This window comes from Balaenoptera ricei, chromosome 18 (assembly GCF_028023285.1).
Source record: "Balaenoptera ricei isolate mBalRic1 chromosome 18, mBalRic1.hap2, whole genome shotgun sequence".
NCBI classification, from domain to species: Eukaryota; Metazoa; Chordata; class Mammalia; order Artiodactyla; family Balaenopteridae; genus Balaenoptera; species Balaenoptera ricei.
In genome coordinates, this window is record NC_082656.1 from 26,485,827 (window position 1) to 26,506,962 (window position 21,136).

Below are 21,136 nucleotides of genomic sequence, written 5' to 3' on the forward strand. Positions count from 1 at the left end.
GGCAAAAGACCTCAGACTTCCCCAAACCTTTACTTTTACCATTTGTCCTAAGGTTCTGTCTGTCCTTTTTTTGTTTTTGTTTTTTAGTATAGTTTTTAGCACTTATTATCATTGTGGATTTGCTTTTTGGTTTGGTTGCTCTCTTCTTTCTTTCTTTCTTATTTTTAGTTAATTTTTAATTTTTAATTTTTAATAATATATTCTTTATTTTTAATTTTAATTATTTTATTTTATTTGTCTTTCTTTACTTTTTTTTTTTTTTCTCACTTTTCTTCTGAGCCGTGTACCTGACAGGGTCTTGGTGCTCTGGATGGGTGTTAGGTCTGAGCCTCTGAGGTGGAACAGCTGAGTTCAGGACAATGGTCCACCAGAGATCTCCTGGCCCCACATAATATCAAATGGCAAATGCTCTCTCAGAGATCTCTATTTCAATGCAAAGACCTAGCTCCACTCAACGACCAGCAAGATACAGTGCTGGATACCCCATGCCAAACAACTAGTAAGACAGGAACACAACCCCACCCATTAGCAGAGAGGCTGCCTAAAATCATAAGGCCACAGACACCCAAAAACACACCACCGGACATGGTCCTGCTCACCAGAAAGACAAGATTTAGTCTCATCCACCAGAACACAGGCAACAGTCCCCTCCACCAGGAAGCCTCCACAACCCACTGAACCAAACTTACCCACTGGGAGCAGGCACGAAAAACAATAGGAACTACGAACCTCTAGGCTGTGAAAAGGAGACTCCAAACACAGTAAGTTAAGCAAAATGAGAAGACAGAGAAATATGCAGCAGATGAAGGAGCAGGTAAAAACCCACCAGACCAAACAAATGAAGAGGAAATAGGCAATTTACCTGAAAAAGAATTCAGAGTAATGATAGTAAAGATGATCCGAAATCTTGGAAATAGAATGGAGAAAATACAAGAAACGTTTAACAAGGACCTAGAAGAACTAAAGAGCAAACAAACAATGATGAACAACACAACAAATGAAATTAAAAATTCTCTAGGAGTCAATAGCAGAATAACTGAGGAAGAAGAACAGATAAGTGACCTGGAAGATAAAATAGTGGAAATAACTACCACAGAGAAGAATAAAGAAAAAAGAATGAAAAGGATTGAGGACAGTCTCAGAGACCTCTGGGACAACATTAAATGCACAACATTCGAATTATAGGGGTCCCTGAAGAAGAAGAGAAAAAAAAAGGAACTGAGAAAATATTTGAAGAGATTACAGTTGAAAACTTCCCTAATATGGGAAAGGAAATAGTCAATCAAATCCAGGAAGCACAGAGAGTCCAATACAGGATAAATCAAAGGAGAAACACGCCAAGATATATATTCATCAAACTATCAAAAATTAAATACAAAGAAAAAATATTAAAAGCAGAAAGGGAAAAACAACAAATAACATACAAGGGAATCCCTATAAGGTTAACAGCTGATCTTTCAGCAGAAACTCTGCAAACCAGAAGGGAGTGGCAGGAGATATTTAAAGTGATGAAAGAGAAAACTACCTTAAATGTAAATAGATTAAACGCTCCAACCAAAAGACATAGACTGGCTGAATGGATACGAAAACAAGACCCGTATATATGCTGTGTACAAGAGACCCACTTCAGACCTACGGACACAAAGAGACTGAAAGTGAGGGGATGGAAAAAGATATTCCATGCAAATGGAAATCAAAAGAAAGCTGGAGTAGCAATTCTCATATCAGACAAAATAGATTTTACAATAAAGAGTATTATAAGAGACAAAAAAGGACACTACATAATGATCAAGGGATCAATCCAAGAAGAAGATAAAACAATTGTAAATATTTATGCACCCAACATAGGAGCACCTGAATACATAAGGCAAATGATAACAGCCATAAAAGGGGAAATTGACAGTAACCCAATCATAGCAGGGGACTTTAACATCCCACTTTCACCAATGGGCAGATCATCCAAAATGAAAACAAATAAGGAAATACACGCTTTAAATGATACATTAAACAAGATGGACTTAACTGATATTTATAGGACATTCCATCCAAAAACAACAAAATACACTTTTTTCTCACGTGCTCATGGAACATTCTCCAGGATAGATCATATCTTGGGTCACAAATCAAGCCTTGGTAAATTTAAGAAAATTGAAATCGTATCAAGTATCTTTTCCGACCACAATGCTACGAGACTAGATATCAGTTACAGGAAAAAATCTGTGAAAAATACTCACACAAGGAGGGTTAACAATACACTACTAAATAACCAAGAGATCACTGAAGAAATCAAGGAGGAAATAAAAAATACCTAGAAACAAATGACAATGAAAACACGACGACCCAAAACCTATGGGATGCAGCAAAAGCAGTTCTAAGAGGGAAGTTTATAGCAATACAATCCTACCTCAAGAAACAAGAAACATCTCAAATAAACAACTTAACCTTACACCTAAAGCAATTATGGAAAGAAGAACAAAAAAACCCCAAAGTTAGCAGAAGGAAAGAAATCATAAAGATCAGATCAGAAATAAATAAAAAAGAAATGAAGGAAACAATTGCTAAGATCAATAAAGCTAAAAGCCGGTTCTTTGAGAAGATAAATAAAATTGATAAACCGCTAGTCAGATTCATCAAGAAAAAAAGGGAGAAGACTCAAATCAATAGAATTAGAAATGAAAAAGGAGAAGTAACAAATGACACTGCAGAAATACATGAGAGATTACTACAAGCAACTATATGCCAATAAAGTGAACAACCTGGAATAAATTGACAAATTCTTAGAAAAGCACAACGTCCTGAGACTGAACCAGGAAGAAATAGAAAATATAAACGACTAATCACAAGCACTGATATTGAAACTGTGAATAAAACTCTTCCAACAAACAAAAGCCCAGAACCAGATGGCTTCACAGGTGTATTCTATCAAACATTTAGAGAAGAGCTAACACCTATCCTTCTCAAACTCTTCCAAAATATAGCAGAGGGAGGAACACTCCCAAAATCATTCCACGAGGCCACCATCACCCTGATACCAAAACCAGACAAAGATGTCACAAAAAAAGAAAATTACAGATCAATATCACTGATGAACATAGATGCAAAAATCCTCAACAAAATACTAGCAAACAGACTCCAACAGCACATTAAAAGAATCATACATCATGATCAAGTGGGGTTTATTCCAGGAATGCAAGGATTCTTCAATATATGCAAATCAATCAATGTGATAAACCATAGTAACAAATTGAAGAAGAAAAAACATATGGTCACCTCAATAGATGCAGAAAAGACTTTTGACAAAATTCAACACCCATTTATGATAAAAACTCTCCAGAAAGTAGGCATAGAGGGAACTTACCAGAACATGATAAAGGCCATATATGACAAACCCACAGCCAACATTGTTCTCAATGGTGAAAAACTGAAACCATTTCCACTAAGATCAGAAACAAGACATGGTTGCCCACTCTCACCACTATTATTCAATATAGTTTTGGAAGTTTTAGCCACAGCAATCAGAGAAGAAAAATAAATAAAAGGAATACAAATCAGAAAAGAAGAATTAAAACTGTCACTGTTTGCAGATGACATGATACTATACATAGAAAATCCTAAAGATGCTACCAGAAAACTACTAGAGCTAATCAATGAATTTGGTTAAGTAGCAGGATATAAAGTTAATGCACAGAAATCTCTTGCATTCCTATACACTAATGATGAAAAATCTGAAAGTGAAATTAAGGGAACAGTTCCATTTACCATTGCAACAAAAAGAATAAAATACCTAGGAATAAACCTGCCTAAGGAGGCAAAAGACTCGTACTCAGAAAACTATAAAACACTGATGAAAGAAATCAAAGATGACATAAACAGATGGAGAAATATACCATGTTCTTGGCTTGGAAGGATCAATATTATGAAAATGACTATACTACCCAAAGCAATCTACAGATTCAATGCAATCCCTATCAAACTACCAATGGCATTCTTCACAGAATTAGAACAAAAAATCTTACAATTCGTATGGAAACACAAAAGACTCCGAATAGCCAAAGCAATCTTGAGAAAGAGAAACGGAGTTGGAGAAATCAGGCTCCCTGACTTCAAACTATACCACAAACCTACAGTAATCAAGACAGTATGGTACTGGCACAAAAACAGAAATATAGATCAATGGAACCGGATAGAAAACCTACAGATAAACCCACACACATATGGTCACCTTATCTTTGATAAAGGAGGCAAGAATATACAATGGAGAAAAGACAGCCTCTTTAATAATTGGTGCTGGGAAAACTGGACAGCTACATGTAAAAGAATGAAATTAGAACACTCCCTAACACCATACACAAAAATAAACTCAAAATGGATTAAATATAAGCCCAGACACTATAAAGCTCTTTGAAGAAAACATAGGCAGAACACTCTATGACATATATCACAGCAAGATCCTTTTTGACCCACCTCCTAGAGAAATGGAAATAAAAATAAAAATAAACAAATGGGACCTAATGAAACTTAAAAGCTATTGCACTGCAAAGGAAACCATAAACAAGATGAAAAGACAACCCTCGGATGGGAGAAAATATTTGCAAATGAACCAACTGACAAAGAATTAATCCCCAAAATATACAGGCAGCTCACGCAGCTTAATACCAAAAAAACAAACAACCCAATCCCAAAATGGGCAGAAGACCTAAATAGACATTTTTCCAGAGAAGATATACAGATTGCCAACAAACACATGAAAGGATGCTCAACATCACTAATCAACAGAAAAATGCAAATCAAAACTACAATGAGGTATCACCTCACACCGGTCAGAATGCCTATCTTCAAAAAATCTACATACAATAAATGCTGGAGAGAGTGTGGAGAAAAGGGAACCCTCTTGTACTGTTGTTGGGAATATAAATTGATATAGCCACTATGGAGAACAGTATGGAGGTTCCTTATAAAGCTAAAAATAGAACTACCATATGACCCAGCAATTCCACTACTGGGCATATACCCTGAGAAAATCATAAGTCAAAAAGAGTCATGTACCACAATGTTCATTGCAGCTCTATTTACAATAGCCAGGACATGGAAGCAACCTAGTGTCCATCGACAGATGAATGCATAAAGAAGATGTGGCACATATATACAATGGAATATTACTCAGCCATGAAAAGAAATGAAATTGAGTTATTTGTAGCGAGGTGGATGGACCTAGAGTCTGTCATACAGGGTGAAGTAAGTCAGAAAGAGAAAAACAAATACCGTATGCTAACACATATATATGGAATCTAAGAAAAAAAAAAAAAGGTCATGAAGAACCTAGGGGCAAGACGGGAATAAAGACACAGATGTAGAGAATGGACTTGAGGACATGGGGAAGGGTAAGGGTAAGCTGGGATGAAGTGAGAGAGTGGCATGGACATATATACACTACCAAACGTAAAATAGATAGCTAGTGGGAAGCAGCCACATAGCACAGGGAGATCATCTTGGTGCTTTGTGTCCACCTGGAGGCGTGGGATAGGGAGGGTGGGAGGGAGACGCAAGAGGGAGGAGATATGGGGATATATGTATATGTATAGCTGATTCACTTTGTTATACAGCAGAAACTAACACACCATTGTAAAGCAATTATACTCCAATAAAGATGTTAAAAAAATAAATAAGCAAAGAATCCACTAAATTTAATAAATGAACTTATTAATGTCCTCAGGATACATCCAAGTAAAAAAATTCAACTGTGTCTCTGTATATCAGTAACAAAGAGATAAAAATAAATATCAAAAAATATTTAGGATAGTATCAGAAAACATAAAATACTTTTAAGTATATGTAACAAAAGACAGGAAAGACTTGTGTATTGAAAGCAATAAATATTTCTAAGAGAAATGTTTAAAATTGTAAATAAAAAGATCTACCATATTTATGGATTGGCAGACTCAATATTGTTAAGATGTTCATTTTCGTCAAATTGAAACATAGATTCAATGAAATTCCAACCAAAATTGCAGAGGTCATTTCTGTAGAAATTGAGAAGCTGATTCTAACATCTACACAGAAATGCAAAGGACCTAGAATAGTCAAAACAATTCTGAAAAAGAAAACTGACGTTGGAAGACTTATACTATCTGGTTTCATGACATTCCATAAATGCTACAGTAGTCAAGACAATATGGAATTGTCAGAAGGATAGACATATAATCAATGGAACAAAATAGAGCAGTCAGAAATAGACCCATATGTGTTCATTTTGACAAAAGCAACAAGATAATTCAACGGGGAAGGGATACTCTTTTCACTAAATGTACTGGAACAACATATGAGAAAAAATAAACCTCAGCCTCCACTCCATACCGTACAGAAAAATTATTTTAAAATAAATCACTACTTGGTGACCTAATCAGTTCCCTAAGGAAGCTTAATATAAGGTATAATTACTGGGTCCTGTAACAAGTCAAATCTTGGGAAGATTTGCACTGCTCTCAGTCAGGTTTGGGTATATCAACTGCTCATGATCTGACAACTTATCTGATACACTTAACATTCCCCAACAGATCAATGACAAATAACTGCAATTTAAAACACTCATCTGGGAAAGGGAAAACCACGCTCAGTGGCCACTGTCCACAGCACGTAGGCTGTTTGCCAGAAGATGCAAGGACTCCCTAAGCTGACTGTGATGTGTGTTCCTAGATTGGCCAGGATGGCCTCCCCGGATCCTAGTCACAAAGATGTTCTTTCTTAGCCTTTTTCCTCTGTGACCACATCTGAGCTGGGAATTGAGATGATATTCCAGGGGCTTTACCATTTATTATTGAGGGTTCAGGAATCTCAGCCCCTTGTTTGCCAGGTAATAGTTTAATATTTACTTGCATTTGATCAACTCCACTATCAAAGCTGAAGACAGTGCTCAAATTTACTCCCAGCCCAGGGATTTCCATCTCCTAGCAACAGCCCTGAATGTTCTGTTCATGCCTTTAACCCTCAGCTTAAATGACTTCCACCTAGGCCTCTCCAGGGTCGTTCAGAACAATATCTTGGGGTGGGAATCACAGTTAATACATGTCCCTCTGCTTCCAAGTTGCATCTCAAGGGATGGCTTTTTTGCCGTGAGGTGATTTTAATTTATCTTAACTTGGATCTTCCAAACTTAAGGGGAGTTTGAGAGGGACAGGGGACCTCAAGGCTCTGTGAGACCTCAATGTTATCTTCCTGATTATTTTTGCCATTGATTTTTTTGCACTAACTTTAGCTTGGTACAGACATTTTTGCTTTTTTTACCCTTAAGACTTGCCAAGATTGCCAACTCTCAACCTTCTTGGATTATTGGCCTCAGTCAGAAAAGGGACTCTTCTAGTAATATTATACTTTCTTCCCCTTCTGCTCTCAGAGGGACTATCTTCAACTGGAGACTATCCTTTTTTAAAATAAATGTAGCCAAGCCCTTCCCTCCAATCCTATTCTCTGGCTTTAGTAGACACATGATCTGAATCCCAAAATACGAGTAATGGTTTGCCAGCGGCTGTGCAAACACATAGCAAGAGAGCAGGGCAACCTGTTGACTTAGTGTATAGATAGGTCTCCATGGACCTTCTCCCTGGATCCCCTCAGATAATTACTCATTTTAGAGTCTGTTACTTAGAATTCCTTTCTCATTGTTGGAATTTGTTTTGATTGTTTAGGAGACAAATAACAGAAATCCAGCTGCTAATTTTCTTGGATATAAAAGGGGAACTTACTGTTATACTTAAATGAAAAGTCCAGTGGGAGATCAGGCATGGTTGGATCTAAGTGCTCAGAGCCATTTCAGTTTTTGGTTTTTTTTGAAAAATGTTGAATTTATACTCAGGCAAGCACTCTCAACCTAGTGGCTCATATCCAGCTTACATCTTCTTAGCTCAGCAACTCCAGAGGAAAAAAATATATCCCTTTCTTAGTAATAGTAGCAACAATCCTGGAGCTGATGCCCAATGGCCCTGATTGGCCCGAGCTGGGAAACATGCACGTACCTGAGTCAATCACTGTAGCTAGGAGGATGGGCTATTTTAATCTGGCTAAGCCTGGGTCATGTGGTGATCTGAGTACCAGGAGTGGGGGTGTCTATCATACCTTACTCACCTGGACTGACTTATCGAAGAGGTGGTTTCTCAGAAAAAACCTGGGTGCTGAACAGGCAAAAACAATGAATGTCCAATGTGCCCTGATAGGACAGTGTTGAAACTGACTCAAGAAACCAGTTTTGTTACTTGTAGCTGCACCAAGTCTTGCATATTATTCCGCAAGTCTCACTTATTGCAGAAGTCTCACATAATCTACAAGTTCCAAGGATCTTATGATCCTTTAGCAAGTTTTCCAGTTTAGAATTCAGATGATGTAATGTGGTAAGAATTACACAGAAGTGACATTGGGTGGTGGGACCCTCACAACTATTTCAAAATATTCGCGAGCCCCTTTCATGTGGTTGGCAATGTCCTGGGCTCCGGGATACAAATTTGATGAAAACATGATTAATACCTGGAAGAATTCCTAATGGGGGTAAGAAATATACCTTTAAATAAAGGTATATGATATGCAAGTGCCTGTAACAAAGGATTCAGTTGTCTTTTGAGACCTCACAAAATTGTAGGCACTGGGCTTTTTGCTCTTCCCACATTTTCTTACTTAAACCTCAAGGCAATCCCTCAAAGTAAGCATTCTTTCCTAAAGACATTGAAGTTTGTCGAGATAAAGTCTTTTGTGTGTGGTCATTCAGCTGGTAAGTAGCAGGGGCCTTTGGGAATTCTATTTGGGAATACCGTATTGCTCAATATTTGAGAGCACTGAGAAAGTGTGACTATTCCTTAAGCCATCCAATAGCTTTAGAATCACTTATTTGTTCCATCTTCTGCATCCCCCACAGCTTATATGCCATGAAATCCTGCCAGTTTTTCTTTTTCAGTGTTTCTTAGGTTCTCACCCAATACTTCTTCAAAGTCATTGTTCAGGCCTTTAACATCTGGTATATAATTGCAGAGGCACCTAAATTGGTCTTCTCCTTGCTTCCTATCTTCTCTTTAATTCATTCTGCTACCGGGTGGGTTTTGAGGTAGGCAGAAGTTGTATACCATATCATACTGCCTTGATCATTTATTTGGCAAATATTTATGATAAGCCAGTCATTGTGCTGGATCATGGTTTAAAGCTTCCGAAAAAACCCAATCCTTTTTTTTTTTTCTTTCCTTTTTTAAGTTATTTATTTATTTATTTATGGCTGCGCTGGGTCTTCGTTTCCGCTCAAGGGCCTTCTCTAGTTGCGGCAAGCGGGGGCCACTCCTCATCGCGGTGCGCGGGCCTCTCACTATCGCGGCCTCTCCTGTTGCGGAGCACAGGCTCCAGACGCGCAGGCTCAGTAATTGTGGCTCACGGGCCCAGTTGCTCCGGGGCATGTGGGATCCTCCCAGACCAGGGCTCGAACCCGTGTCCCCTGCACCGGCAGGCAGACTCTCAACCACTGCGCCACCAGGGAAGCCCCCAAAACCCAATCCTTTTTGAGGATTTCACCAATGTTCAGGAAAGACAATCGTCTACGTTATTTATCATACAGTAGTTCCCCCTTATCTCCACCCCCTTATCTGTGGTTTCACTTTCCCTGGTTTCAGTCACCTATGCTCAACCGAAGTTTGAAAATATTAAATAGAAGTTTCCAGAAATAAACAATTCATAGGTTTTTAAATTGCATGGTGTTCTGAGTAGGGTGATGAAATCTCATGCCGTTCTGCTCCATCCCACCCGGGACAAGAATCTTCCCTTTGTCCAGTGTATCCTGACCCTTAGTCACCTAGTAGCCACCTTGGTTATCAGATAGACTGTCAGTATCACAGTGTTTGTGTTCAGGTACCCCTTATTTTACTTCATAATAGCCCCAAAGGGCCAGAATAGTGAAGCTGGCAATTTGAATATGCAAAAGAGAAGCCATAAAGTGCTTGCTTTAAGTGAAAAGGTGAAAGTTGCCCCACTTAATAAGGAAAGAAAAAAAAAAAACTGTGTGCTGAGGTTGTTAAGATCTATGGTATGAATAAATTTTCTATCCATGAAACTGTGAAGAAGGAAAAAGAAATTTGTGCTAGTTTTGCTGTTGCATCTCAAACTGCAAAAGCTATGGCTACAGTGCACGAGAAGTGCTTAGTGAGCATAGAAAAGGCATTAAATTTGTACAATAAGATATTTTGATACAGAGAGAAGGAGAGAGAGAGAGATCATATTCACATAACTTTTATTACAGTATATTGTTAAAATTGTTCTATTTTATTATTAGTTATTGTTGTTAATCTCTTACTGTGCCTAATTTATAAATTAAACTTCATCATAGGTATATATGTATAGGAAAAAACATAGTATATATAGTAGGGTTCAGTACTATCTGTTGTTTCAGGCATCCAGTGGGGGTCTTGGAACAAACCCCCCTTAGGTAAGGGGGAACTACTGTAATAGAATACATATCGACAACCTCTTTCTCCATCCTAAAGCCATCCATTCCAACCAACTGGTATATTTAGTTCCCATAAAAGGCTCTGTGCCTGCCTTTCTCCGTAGCTTGTAAACATCACTCCTGGATTCTCTACATCCCTGGCAGTTCTGGCTGACTCTGATTTTACCTGTAAAGCCTGAGATCTCTTCCTACTTGCACTTGATATAACTTTCTCCATGTCATTTGGCACTGTGTCTTCTCTGAACTCTGATGGCTTTTTTTTTTAGCATTTAAGTATTTTCTTCTACAAGGCTGTGAGCTATATTGCGTCACCAATACTTGATCAAATATCTGTTGATAAAGGACCCCAAAGTGGGGACTTCCCTGGTGGTGCAGTGGTTAAGAATCTGCCTGCCAATGCAGGGGAACACGGGCTCGTGCCCTGGTCCAGGAAGATCCCACATGCTGCGGAGCAACTAAGCCTGTGCATCACAACTACTGAGGCTGCGCTCTAGAGCCCGTGACCCACAACTACTGAAGCCCACACGCCTAGAGCCCGTGCTCCGCCACAATAGAAGTGACTGCAATAAGTTCGCACACCACAATGAAGAGTAGACCCTGCTCGCCGCAACTAGAAAAAGCCTGCATGCAGCAACGAAGACCCAATGCAGCCTAAAAAAAAAAAGGACCCCAAAGTGCTCTGATTACTGGTGGTCACAAGCTTTATTTTAGATTAGGAATAGAGAGGTTCAGGCGAGAGGAAGAGAGATGAAGATAAAATAAGGTACAGATGAAAAGTTACTCCTTAGTCCATATTCTTTTACTCTTCTCTTGCTTTGCAACATTCTTGAGAGGGGGGCAGATATTTTTTTTCCTATAGAGTGGTAAGAATCCAAAGTATGGTCCTTGAGCCAATGACCAAAGTCAAGTACCAAAGTCAATTTCTCTGGCTCAGTTGGGGGTTGAGGTATCCCTGAACCAAAAAGTAAAATATTTTTCATTATTCATTGACTTAATTTCCTTCACAGAGCTAGGCTAATAAAATCAGCAGTTTAAAAACTAGTTTTATGTAGTATTTTAAGATTACATAGTTTTGATAATATCATTATTAACATAATGACCCTATGGGAAAATATTTTTCTAAGTGAAGATTATGTCGTTTAAATCCTTGTTTAATGTTAAGGGGAATTTATGATTAGTGTTGATACTCTATAGTGGTTCCCTGTGATTTTCTCTAGGTTCAAGCATTTAAGTAGTTGATAAATATCATTTGTTTCTAGGCTACGCTTGTAGACAGTATTTTGGCTGACTTCAGGGCTGAATTATTTTCCCTGAAATCATTTTCCAGAAAGGACCAGCAATTTGCTGATGGCTTTTCTTATAAATGAATGCACAGTCAAGACCTAATGGGGTCAGTGGGGTAACAGGAATGTGAGATAATGACCCTTCTTATGCGAGCACTTAAAACAGTTACTCTCAATTTGGGGGGCTCATCCTGCTGAAGAATGACTTTAGCTTTTTCAAGGTATGATTTTAAAAATAGGAAAAAAAAAAAAAACCCAGTTGTTAGGTTGATTTGTTTTCTTTCAGTCTTCATTGCTTCAATTTCTAGAACTTGCTGCTTTAAGACAGCAACATTGCACTTGATAATGTTTTGCTCATTATAATCTTTTCTCCAGAATGTTTGTTCAATTGAGAAATGAAAATGGGTCTCACATAGTACACAGAGTGATTTATTCTAAATGGCACAAAAACTGTTTCTGGAACTGTTAGTTCAAGGTTCTATAGAAGTTGATGCTTGCTCTGAAGTGTGGACACCATAATCTAGCCAAATATTTACATTAGGGATTTTCCCGTGGCTTCATTTTTTTCCCCTAAACATGTTATTAGTTTTATGGAATAGGAAAAGGGGAATATGCAAAGGCACAGGCACTATTTTGAATTAGGGACCATTTTCCCCCATGTTTATGGTGAAAGTTATCTTAGTTTCTGTCCAGCGTGCCTTAGTGTGTAAGGGACACACTGGAGTTACTTGTTCAGCAAAAGAGAAGATCTTTTATTAAAATGATTAGAATGCAAATCCTGTTTTACAGATCTGGTTTTCTGGCATTTTGGGGGAACACTAGCATGTCTGGTGCTTTTGTTTTAGGAACAAAAGTAAACAATGTAGGGAGTTCAACCAAATCCCCCCACCCCCCTTCATCCCTTTTGAAACCAAACTGAGCCAGAGGACCAAACTGCTGCTTTATCCACATTTTGGTCTTCTCGTAGTGGCGGTAGTATAGTTTGGCAATATGCTGGCAAATGAGAAAACAAGCAACATAAAGCACATTTCTGCCACAGTGCTTTTAATATTGAGACAGATTTTTATCTAACAGAGCCAACAGAATGGAACATGAGAGTACCATTGGCTCAAGGCTGTAAACACGGCTTCCCGATGACACATCCTAAGGGGACAGATCATACAGTTTCTATATTATTCAGCTTGTCAATCTACGGGCACAGAAGTGATTTTTGCTTCAGAAAATGTCTCTTTCTTGAAACTCCAGCTGTCTTTCATTCATGAAGCAGTGTTTTAATAACGTGGTTGTTTACTAGGAAACAAAGCTAATTCTAATAATGAATCTCTGACAATATAGCACATTCCTCATCATAGATGGTCTCCTTGCTGCCAAACAGCTGGAGGCGAAGTGGGGAAAATGCAATCAAGCATTTAAGCATCATAGGTGGATGTTTTCAAACATTAAGTGGCCAGATGTTTAGCATTGTGGAAGTAATGTGTATGATTGCCTGACTTTTAAAATGTTTTATCTGGGTCTTTTGATGTTCGGTAGATAGAGTCATAGACTATTCTTCGTTTTCAGGATACTGAGCAGTTTTTCTGATCGTGAATGGCCAGAATGACGCTGAAGACTGGCAAGAGCCAGGCTTGGCAGGGACTGTGTGCCACGAGAGAGAGAAGGGCCAAGACTTGGACGGTGATGAAATGGGTCCCTCTCCTGGCTAAAGTGCGTGGAAGCATGTGCCTTTTAAAAAGCATGGGTCGAATCAGTTTTCAGTCTTCCGATAAGGGGCAGCTAGGAATGAAGAAACTGGGTAAAGGGATCAGATCCTCTTGTTTTCCCTGAGACCCAAAGACTGAATAACCAGATGCTTCCTTGGAGTACTCAGTTCTAAGAAAGAAAGCAAACTGTCTTAATACCATTGAGGATACTGGCCAACAAGAAATCTAGTCTCACTAAACTGAAGTAGAGTTGTTTCCTTCCTCAGATGAATGCCTCGTCAGGCAAAATTTTAAAAATCTAAAGTACAGTAGGACCTTGTTGCCTATCCATCATATATATAATAGTTTACCTCTGCTAATCATAAACTCCCAGTCCTTCTATATTCAATATCTTGTGATAAATCATAATGGGAAAGAATATAAAAAAAGAATGTCTATGTGTGTATAACTGAGTCACTTTGCTGTACAGCAGAAATTAACACAACATTGTAAATCAACTATACTACAATAAGAAAATTAAATTTAAAAAATCTAAAGTAAACAAAATGAAGCTCTTTCTCTTTTTAGGATCTCAGAGTACCTGAGATGAAAATCAAGCCATGCTCTCACTGTACTTCTCTATCGGTTACTGGTACTTATAATTAGAGTCATTGCCAAATGCTCCACTAAATTAAAACCCCTGGAAATTAATTATCTCATCAAAGGTGGCTCAGTTTCAGAACTGGGTTCACAGATCCTGGTGCTAAAATAAGTGCAACTCCCTCTTAAGAGTGAAAGGAAAAAAAAAATAGTCATTTACTGACATGTCTCTGCAGGAATCAATAACATTACAGATCATGTAGGAGCCAAGAATAGCCTGGGCGTATTAATAGCTCAGCCTGCTCACTGATTTTATTCAAGATGACTGGTTAGAGAACACTCTGCCTTGATGACGGCTCCATGGCACGAGGAACAATGTCATCATTAACATGTGGGACTGTTTAGCATTTAGAACACTTCACACATAAAGAGAACTTAATATAGGACTATTGTGCTTTAGACAGATGGTTTAATGTTTCTTTAGCCTTCAGCCTATCAGGCCACCTGCGGTTTTCTTCAGCCAAGGGCTTTTAAAAAATAATTGGTGTATAGCAATTTTCTAACAAGACTGACTGCAATATATTTCCCTAAATCTTTTTCTTACCCTTAACTATCCCTTGCAGTGAATCGTAGGGTAGACTAACCTCCCTGACTGACACCGAGTTTTCATGTATAAGTAATTACTGACATAAAAGGAGATGAAGGGGCTGAAATTTCATCATTAATGGTTTCTTTGCTTGGGAAAAGCTATTCAGAAATGATTACTTTGGAAAACAGTTCTTCTCTGATTAGAGACTGCCTGACTCTGGAGAAGCTGTTCCCCCAGAACCTTTCAATACAGGAAATGATAACCCAATATAGATGGATAACCGTGGGTGGCAAAGGATGCATATATGCATTTGTTTCAAATTGCTAAAGGAGAATAGCAATTGTGCCTCTGTCCGAGGACTATGTGTGCTCAGGAAGGAATAAAGACGCTACGGGTCCCCTGCTCATACTCTCAAAGTGAGATTCGGGCACACTAGCAAAGCAAGCAGGGTGCGTTTTTATAGTGTAAACTTCTGTAGGGATCTTAATGACCCCCTGCACTGCCCTGGCCACTGTTCAGCTCTCCAGGCCCTTCTGTGAGCTCTTTCAAGGGAAGAACATGACCCAGAGGCCGGGAGACTGTGGATTGGTCCAGATGGATGCTTATTTGCATATTCTTCTCTAGGTAACCACCCCGGTAGGGTTCAGAAGAAGCTTGCTTGGGCCCCAGGCAGAGAAAAGCGATTACATAGCAGAGAGGGTTTAGTGATCAAAAGTATTTAAGACGGCAAGTGTCTCCTGACTGTGCACTCAGGAGGACTTGAGAAAGCTGGAAGTCTGAGCGCAGAGACTCGGATTGTTGGTGGTTTTCTTTCCCTTTGACGAACAGGAATGTCTCACTGGAGGCTCAGATTCCCCACTGACACTTTACACAGGGCTGGACTGGGGTCCCTGTTGCTTCTGCTGCTGCTTCTGGTGTCAGGGTCTTGCACCGAAACTGTCAATTTCCTCACCTACGAGGAAGAAGCCCTCGGCACCTCCATCGGTGTTCTGTCTGACCACATCCTGTTTAATTCCCAGCGCGAGGTGCCAGGCCAGTTCCGCCTGATTAAGTTCAACAGCTCGCTGATCCAGATGCAAGAGGGCGATGGGCAGCTGACCGTCGGAGACGCGGGCCTGGACCGCGAGCGGCTGTGCAGCCAGGCCTTCGACGTGGTCAGCTTTTGGCAGGAGCGGTTCCAGCTGGTGCACGTGGAGGTGGAGGTGAGGGACATCAACCACCACGCGCCGCGCTTTCCCCGGGCCCAGATCCCCGTGGAGGTGTCCGAGGGCGCGGCCGTGGGCACGCGCATACCCTTAGAGGTGCCGGTGGACGAGGACGTGGGCGCCAATGGGCTGCAGAGCGTGCGCCTGGCCGAACCGCACAGCCCCTTCCGCGTGGAGCTGCAGACGCGCGCGGACGGTGCCCAGTGCGCCGACCTGGTGCTGCTGCAGGAGCTGGACCGCGAGAGCCAGGCCGCCTACAACCTGGAGCTAGTGGCCCAGGACGGAGGCCGCCCGCCGCGCTCCGCCACGGCCGCCCTCAGTGTGCGCGTGCTGGACGCGAACGACCACAGCCCGGCCTTCCCGCAGGGCGCCGTGGCCGAGGTGGAGCTGGCGGAGGACGCGCCCGTGGGCTCGCTACTGCTCGACCTGGACGCGGCGGACCCCGACGAGGGCCCCAACGGCGACGTGGTGTTCGCCTTCGGCTCCCGTACCCCGCCCGAGGCGCGCCGCCTCTTCCGCCTCGACCCGCGCTCGGGCCGCCTCACCCTGGCCGGGTCCGTGGACTACGAGCGCCAGGACACTTACGAACTGGACGTGCGGGCGCAGGACCGCGGCCCCGGGCCCCGCGCCGCCACCTGCAAGGTCATCGTGCGCATCCGCGACGTCAGTGACAACGCGCCGGACATCGCCATCACCCCGCTGGCCGCCCCGGGCGCGCCTGTCGCTTCGCCCTTCGCCGCCGCCACCGCCACTCTCGGGGGTGCGGACGCGACCTCGTCGACCGGGCCCGGGACGCCAGAGGCCGGAGCCATCTCGCTGGTGCCAGAGGGGACGGCACACGAGAGCCTGGTGGCGCTGGTCAGCACCTCGGACAGGGACTCGGGAGCCAACGGGCAGGTGCGCTGCGCCCTCTATGGGCACGAGCACTTCCGGCTGCAGCCGGCCTACGCGGGCAGCTACCTGGTGGTGACCGCGGGGTCGCTGGACCGCGAGCGCATCGCCGAGTACAACCTGACGCTGGTGGCCGAGGACCGCGGCGCGCCCCCGCTGCGCACCGTACGGCCCTACCTGGTGCGGGTGAGCGACGAGAACGACAACGAGCCGCTCTTCACGCGGCCGGTCTACGAGGTGTCGGTGCGTGAGAACAACCCGCCCGGGGCCTACTTGGCCACGGTGGCCGCCAGGGACCCGGACCTGGGCCGCAACGGCCAGGTCACCTACCGGCTGCTGGAGGCCGAGGTGGGCCGCGCTGGGGGCGCCGTGTCCACCTACGTCTCATTGGACCCCGTCACTGGGGAGCTGCACGCACGACGGTGCTTTGACCGCGAGGAACTGGCTGAGCTGCGGCTGGGGCTGGAGGCGCTCGACGGCGGCTCTCCGCCGCTCCGGGGCCGGGCCGTCGTGCGGCTGCATGTGGAGGACCAGAATGACCACGCGCCTCGGCTGGTGACCCCGTCACTCGTCAGTGACTCAGCCCAGGCCCCTCTGCCCCGGGACGCGCCCCTGGGCTACCTGCTGACCCGACTGCAGGCTAGGGACGCGGACCAAGACCTCAACGCGGAGCTGACTTATATCCAGCTCCGCAGCGACTGCGGCCCCGGGGCGCTAGCGCTACACCCGACCACGGGTGAGCTGTCCCTGCAGTGCCGCCTGTCCCCGCAGCCCGCCGACCCGCTGACGGCGGCCGTGGTGGTGCGGGACGGAGGCCGGCCGGCCCGGTAGTGCACGGCCACCTTGCTCCTCGTGCCCGCGCACTCGGCGCCACCTGGCGGAGAGGTGGTGCTGGTGCCACGGCCGCCTCCGCCGGCAAACCAGGAACGGGAGGGACCCGCGGGACGGCGCACAGCGCATGGAGCAGGGCGGCACCCTGACCTCTCCGTGGTTGTGGTCGGGGTTTTGACCGGCGGCTGCGGCCTTCCGCTGGTGGCCATCGTCACCGTGACTTGTTCCTGCTCAGGCAAGGCTAGGACGCGGAGGAAGAGGCTTTGTGAGCACAGACAGAGCGGGTGCCATGTGAGCAGTGGCCAGGCTTGCCCATGTTGCAGGACATCAGCGGCTGACCCTGGGAGCTTCGACCCAAGGTTCTTCGTGGAGACACCGCCGCTTTCCATTTCCTCAGAGGCGCAGGGGAACGAGTCTGACGAGACTTCCCAGTCCGGCAACAGTGCGGTGTCCTTATGTTCCTCACCTCGGAAGAGAAGCGGGATCCCCTGGGCCCAGGTAGAGCACCCCCAGCTCTCTTAGTGTCCTCGTTAGCATTTAGTAAATTCTCACGCTGGAAGCTTTATGAAAATTCAATGCCTGATCAGGTTTGGGACTTCAAGTGGCTAATTTTTCGGGACTTGTTTATTTTTTATTTGAGAGGAAAAATTCTTCACAGATGAGAGCAGGAGGAGGCCTGATGGTCCTGTGTTCATGGAGGCCCATGTCTATTCCTGCTGTTTCGGCCCCTGGTAACTTCCTTATGGGTCCAGCTCGAATCCCTTTCCGTCAGGGTTTAAATGGTGTCTTCCTGCAGCACTCCAGGTGAGGGGTGCTGCGCCTCCTCTGTCAGTTCTGATATCTAAGGGTGAAATATTATTAACTGCTGCTCTCACACCTCTTTTTAAACAGGGTTCCGTCTCAGGTCCTCTTTTCATTCCCCATTCCTGTGCAGAGAGGATAAATCTGCTGCAAGTTTAAGGTAATTGCAGAGTATTTATCATTATCTCTAAGCCATGGGTTTGAAATTTTGTACATTTGTATGGATAACAGAGTAGTTCTTTCCTTTTCACTTCCAGGACACATTCAAATCCAGATGAGTTTAGTGTGAGAGATAGTGGAAAAGGAGACAGTGAATTGAATGACAACAGTTCTGATATCAGGAGAGAACGACAACAGTTCTGATATCAAGAAAGCACCTTTTGGAATGATTACAAAGCAAGAGGGTAAGTTCACACCTGTGACCTTGAAGTTCTTGCTTTCAAAGTCATAATACTATATGCCCAAATGCATAATTTAAAAAACTAAACAAGGGGTCTTAACTGTACATTCATAGATGGGAGTATGCTGAGTGCTGCTGAATAGAGCTAACATTTTTGATCACTGACTATATAGCTGCTTCTATGTATTTTAAATACATTTATTGACTTAATTTATTCCCCATGATAAATCTAATGAGGTAGGAAATTGAGGCACAGAGAGTTTAAGTAGTTTGCCCAAGTGTTAGAGTTAAGATCTTAGCCCAGGAATTCTGGCTTTAGGTTTCCTGCTCTTAATCACCCTACTAAACTTCCTCTACTAATGCAAAAGATTAAAATACTGAAAAATCAGAATATTGTGGTTATTAATACTAAAATAACTTAGTGTCACGAGCACTAAGGATAACTTCGCCCCTGTGGGCATTCCAGAAGGGAACAGCATATGAATAGGTAAATTTCATATAGGCCAGTATGTCATTTGCTGGGAACATATGGGGATAGATTTTTTTTCTTTTTTTGATATTTCTTTGTAAATTTTATTTATTTATTTTTGAGGGGTGTGTGGTTTTGTTTGGCTTTGCTCTGTTCAGTGAATCCTGCACCAATACAGCCTTATGCTATTCAGTCCACCTCCTGTAGTGTTGAGGTCAAAATCTCTGTAATGGTGTCTGGTTCTGGAATGGTAGCTCCTGTGGGGAAAGGCATAGTCAATTTTGAGGTGTTTTATGTTAGTCTCCACAAAAGTGGGCATTAGATGTTTAGTCTCTCAAAGATGAGTCCTGATGGTATGTCCTACTGATTCAAGTGCCTCTTCACCATCATAGATATTTTTGCCCACCCTATGTTTAGTTCCTTCAACATTTTTTTCTTTAAATGGTATGGCTTTTAAAAGTATCTGCATCCTGGTCCCCTTCTTCTGAATATTCTCTAGTTTGTATATATCTTTCCTAAAATGAGGCACTTAAAGTTGAACATAGTACTATGGAAACAGCCTCTCTCCTGACCTCCAAATTCATATACCTACTTGCTTCTTTCACATCTCCATTTGGGTGTTTAATGAACATATCACATGTTCAAAACTGAACTCTTGATTTCTGTTCTCCAAACCCACTCTTCCTCTAATGTTTGTAGCTCTGGAAATGACACCTCTATTCACTTAGTTGCTTTCTCTGGCCAAAATCCTTTGTGTCATTCTTGATTTGTATCTTCCCACACACAACTTCCAATCCATCAGCAAATCCTACTGGAATTACTTTGAAACTATATTGTCAATCAAAGCTCTTCTCACTATCTTCATTGCTGCTCCCCTAGCTGGGGCACTATCATCTCTTGCTTGGACAACTGCAATAGGCTCCAAACTGGCCTCTCTGCTTGCATGCTTGCCCTCTTGCAGTCTGTTCTCCCTGCAGGAACTAGAGTGATCCTCTTACTTCAAAAATCAGATTATGTTAATCAACTCTCCAAAGATTTCTCACTTATCCAAAATCCCTATCATGGTGTCCCAGTTATGAATGCTGGGTAACAAACTAGCCCCAAGTGCAGCAATTTACAACAATCATTATATTATGCTCATGGATTCTCTGGGCCATTTTGGACGGGACATAGCTTGTGTCTGTTTCAGTTTCTGAGGCTTTAGCTGAGAAGATGTGATGGCTGGGAGCTGGAATCATCCGAAGGCTTATTCAGTCATGTGTCTGGCGTGGTAAGTAGGATGACTGAAATTCTAGGATTGCAGACTTGGGGGTGGGAAGGGGAGCTACATGTGTCCTGTACACGTGACTTGATTCTCTCACAGCATGGCAGCCTCAGGAAAGTCACATGCCAGCTTACGGTTGCAAACATGAATGCTCCACCAAACAAGACAAAGACCCATCTTCTTTTATGACCCAACCTCAGAAAGACATAGTCATTTCCATCATATTCTACTGGTCCAAGCAATCTTAAGCCCACCAGATTCAAAGGAAGGGGACAAAGACCCCACGTCTACATTGGAAAATTATTAAAGAATTTTGGGGCCATGTTTGTAAACAAGCCACGCGTGGCCCATAAAGTCCTGTATTATCTGGCTCCTGGCTGCTTCTCCCATCTGATTTCTTACCACTCTTCCCCTTGATAATTTAGGTCATTTTATTGGCTTTCTTGTTTTTTTTGAATTGACCAAGCGTGTCTTTATTTCAGACCTCAGGATCTTGCTGTTCCCTCTGCCTGGTAAGCTCTTTCTCAAGATGTCCATATTGTTTGCTTTCTGCCTTCATTTAGTTCTTTGCTCAAATATCCATCCTCAAAGAGGTCTTCCTAACTGCAGATCGCTTCTCCCCACTGTCAATGTCACTCTCCACCCTGCTTTATTTT

At 42.8% G+C, this 21,136-nt stretch overlaps 1 protein-coding gene across 1 annotated transcript; it reads left to right on the forward strand.

The window, feature by feature from the left end:
- The first annotated feature begins 15,449 nt into the window (after positions 1-15,449).
- Positions 15,450-17,546, forward strand: LOC132352749 (protocadherin-8-like). Its single transcript, XM_059903430.1, has one exon. It carries the CDS (start codon positions 15,450-15,452, stop codon positions 17,544-17,546), a length of 2,097 nt encoding a protein of 698 aa, XP_059759413.1.
- The last annotated feature ends 3,590 nt before the right edge of the window (positions 17,547-21,136 follow it).